The following is a 2,500-nucleotide window of genomic DNA, read 5'->3' as shown; positions in this document are numbered from 1 at the left end:
AAGATATATTTGCAGAATTTATTCATTTATTTTGATAAATATTTAAAATAAATGACGCGAAAGAAAGATATTCAATAAACGCCGAGTTGGTTTGCAGCGGAGTGCAGTGTACGTACACTGTACGTACACTGCAACCGCCGGAGCGCGCTGCGCAGCTCTGAACTCTCCAAAACGAAATTAAAATGAATTAAAAGGAAATAAAAGTGAAAATAATAATCAAATAACAAATAAAAACATCAAATTGTTGAAATGTTGAAGCCTTTCGCGAGTTCTGGCTGCTGCGCTTCGACTGCTGCGCAAAGCCGCGCTGCAGCAGGTCTTTAATTTGAATAAATTCGAACTAAAACGAAATGCATTCATTTTAAAATATAAAATGGAATTTAATTGTGGTTTATAGGGCTTTTCTGCTGCAGCAGCAGCAGCAACAACGCAGCAGCAGCAGCAGCAGCAGCGGGAGCAGCAGCAGCGGGAGCAGCAGCAGCAGCAGCAGCATGTTCTTTACCCTAATTGTTGGGTCGAGACTTAATTGAACTGAGCTGGAAATGGAAAGGGTTAACAAAACAGATGCTAAAAACCCTAAACCCTAAACCCTAAACCCTAAACCCTCGCCGCTCCTGCTCGCCTACTCGGGCCTTGAGGGCCCCGAGCACCGCTGAGGCCAGGAAACAGATCCCCCTAGGCCCTGAACCCTAAACCCTAAACCCTAAACCCTAAACCCTAAACCCTAAACCCTTTTCAAATGAGGAAATATCCCCTAATTTGATTTCTAGGCAAAGGCGGAGCAGGGCGACGGCGGGCCTCGCGAGACGGAGCCGCGAGCACGCCGAGGCCTAAACCCTAAACCCTAAACCCTAAACCCTAAACCCTAAACCCTAAACCCTAGATCCCAAACCCTAGGCTGCAGGGTTTTGCCGATTCCACCGAAGAGCCGCAGCGAAGGAGCCTCACAAAGGCGGCTGCGGCAGAGATCGATTTCCGTCGATCAGAGGCTGCTGCTGCTGCTGCTGCTGCTGCTGCTGCTGCTGCTGCTGCTGCTGCTGCTGCTGCTGCGCAAGCCTTACAGAACAGGCACCAGCAGCAGCTGCTGCTGTTCCAGCAGCAGCAGCTGCTGATGCTGCAGCAGACACCATGAACACCCGCAGCGACAGCAGCAGCAGAAGCAGCAGCAGCAAAAACAGGGGCAGCAGCAGCAATGAGCGCAGCAGCAACAGCAGCAGGGGCAGCTGCAGCCAGCGCTCCACTGCTGCGGACAGCAGCAGCAGCAGCAGCAGCAGAAGCAGCAGCAGCGACAGCGACGGGCCCCCAGCTGCTGCAGCAGCAGCAGCTGCTGTTCCTTTGCGCAGCAAGAAGCCGCTGGCAGCAAATTCGGTAAGCAGTTTCTTACGAAGGCTAGGGTTTAGGGTTTAGGGTTTTTGCGGTTAGGGCTTAGGCTCGAGGGTTTAGGGTTTAGGGCCTCTAGGGTTTAGGGTTTAGGGTTTGGAATTGCTGTTCAGGAAATCTGCGGGCGTCCCTTCCACCGGCTGCGGCTGACCGCCTTGCTGCTGCTGCTGCTGCTGCTGCTCGTGCTGCAGCAGCAGCAGCAGCAGCAGCAGCAGCAAGAGGAGCAGCAGCAAGAGCAGCAGCCACCCGAGCAGCAGCAGCATTTCCTGCATGAGGCCCCCTATGGGGGCCCCCCAAAGCTGCGCAGCACCGCTCGCCAGGCAGCAGCAGCAGCAGCAGCTGCTGCTGCTGCTGCAGCAGAGGAAAACGACAGACTGGATAGCTTCGAGGACGACTCCGTGGCAGACGCAGCAGCAGCAGCTTACCAAGCAGCAGCAGCAGCAGCAGCAGCAGCAGCAGCAGCAGCAGCAGCAGCAGCAGCACGCGGCGGAAGTCCAGAAGTGCCCCCGGGCGTGTCTCCAGTGCAAAGCTGGCAGATCCTCACCTACCCCCGCATTGCCGACTGCAGCAGCAGCAGCAGCAGCAGCATCAGCAGCAGCAGCAGCAGCAGCAGCAGCAGCAGCAGCAGCTCTTTTGTGCTGCTGGCCATATACACGCGGGCCACCGAATTTGAACTAAGAGACTTCATTAGGAGACACTGGGGCCGTTCGGGGCGTGTGGGGTCGATGGGGGTGCAGCGGGTGTTTGTGGTTTGTGCTGCTGCTGCTGCTGCTGCTGCTGCTGCAGTTGCTGCGGAAGCAGCAGCAGCAGGGGACGTGCTGCTGCTGTCGGTCCCCGACAGCTACTCCTCCTTAGCAGCAAAAACCCTCACCGTGCTGCAGTGGCAAGCAGCAGCATGTCCTGCTGCTTCCTTCTTGCTGAAGGTGGACGGGGACGTGCTGCTGCAGCAGCGGCGGCAGCTGCTGCTGCTGCTGCAGCAGCTGCAGCAGCAGCAGCAGCAGCAGCCCCTGCTGCTCGGGGACCTCAAAGAGGGGCCCTTTGGGGGCCTCGCGCAGCGCAGCAAATCAAATAAAAGCCACCAGCCTTTAGATATATATCCTTACAGTTACTACCCCAGTTA

The 2,500-nt window shown here is 56.0% G+C and overlaps 1 protein-coding gene across 1 annotated transcript in view; it reads left to right on the top strand.

The window, feature by feature from the left end:
• Positions 1-1,128: 1,128 nt before the first annotated feature.
• ENH_00062160 (hypothetical protein, conserved) overlaps positions 1,129-2,500 on the top strand; it is a gene marked incomplete at both ends in the record, with an annotated part of 1,865 nt that continues 493 nt past the window's right edge. Inside the window, 2 exons of the mRNA XM_013582059.1 lie at positions 1,129-1,368; positions 1,494-2,500. The exon at positions 1,494-2,500 is cut by the window's right edge and continues 493 nt beyond it. Of these exons, the coding sequence (XP_013437513.1) occupies positions 1,129-1,368; positions 1,494-2,500 (1,247 nt within the window). The remainder of the gene's footprint in view (positions 1,369-1,493) is intronic.

Source organism: Eimeria necatrix, genomic scaffold, assembly GCF_000499385.1.
Source record: "Eimeria necatrix Houghton genomic scaffold, Enh_scaff547, whole genome shotgun sequence".
NCBI classification, from domain to species: domain Eukaryota; phylum Apicomplexa; class Conoidasida; order Eucoccidiorida; family Eimeriidae; genus Eimeria; species Eimeria necatrix.
This window is presented reverse-complemented; position numbering and strand designations above follow the sequence as displayed.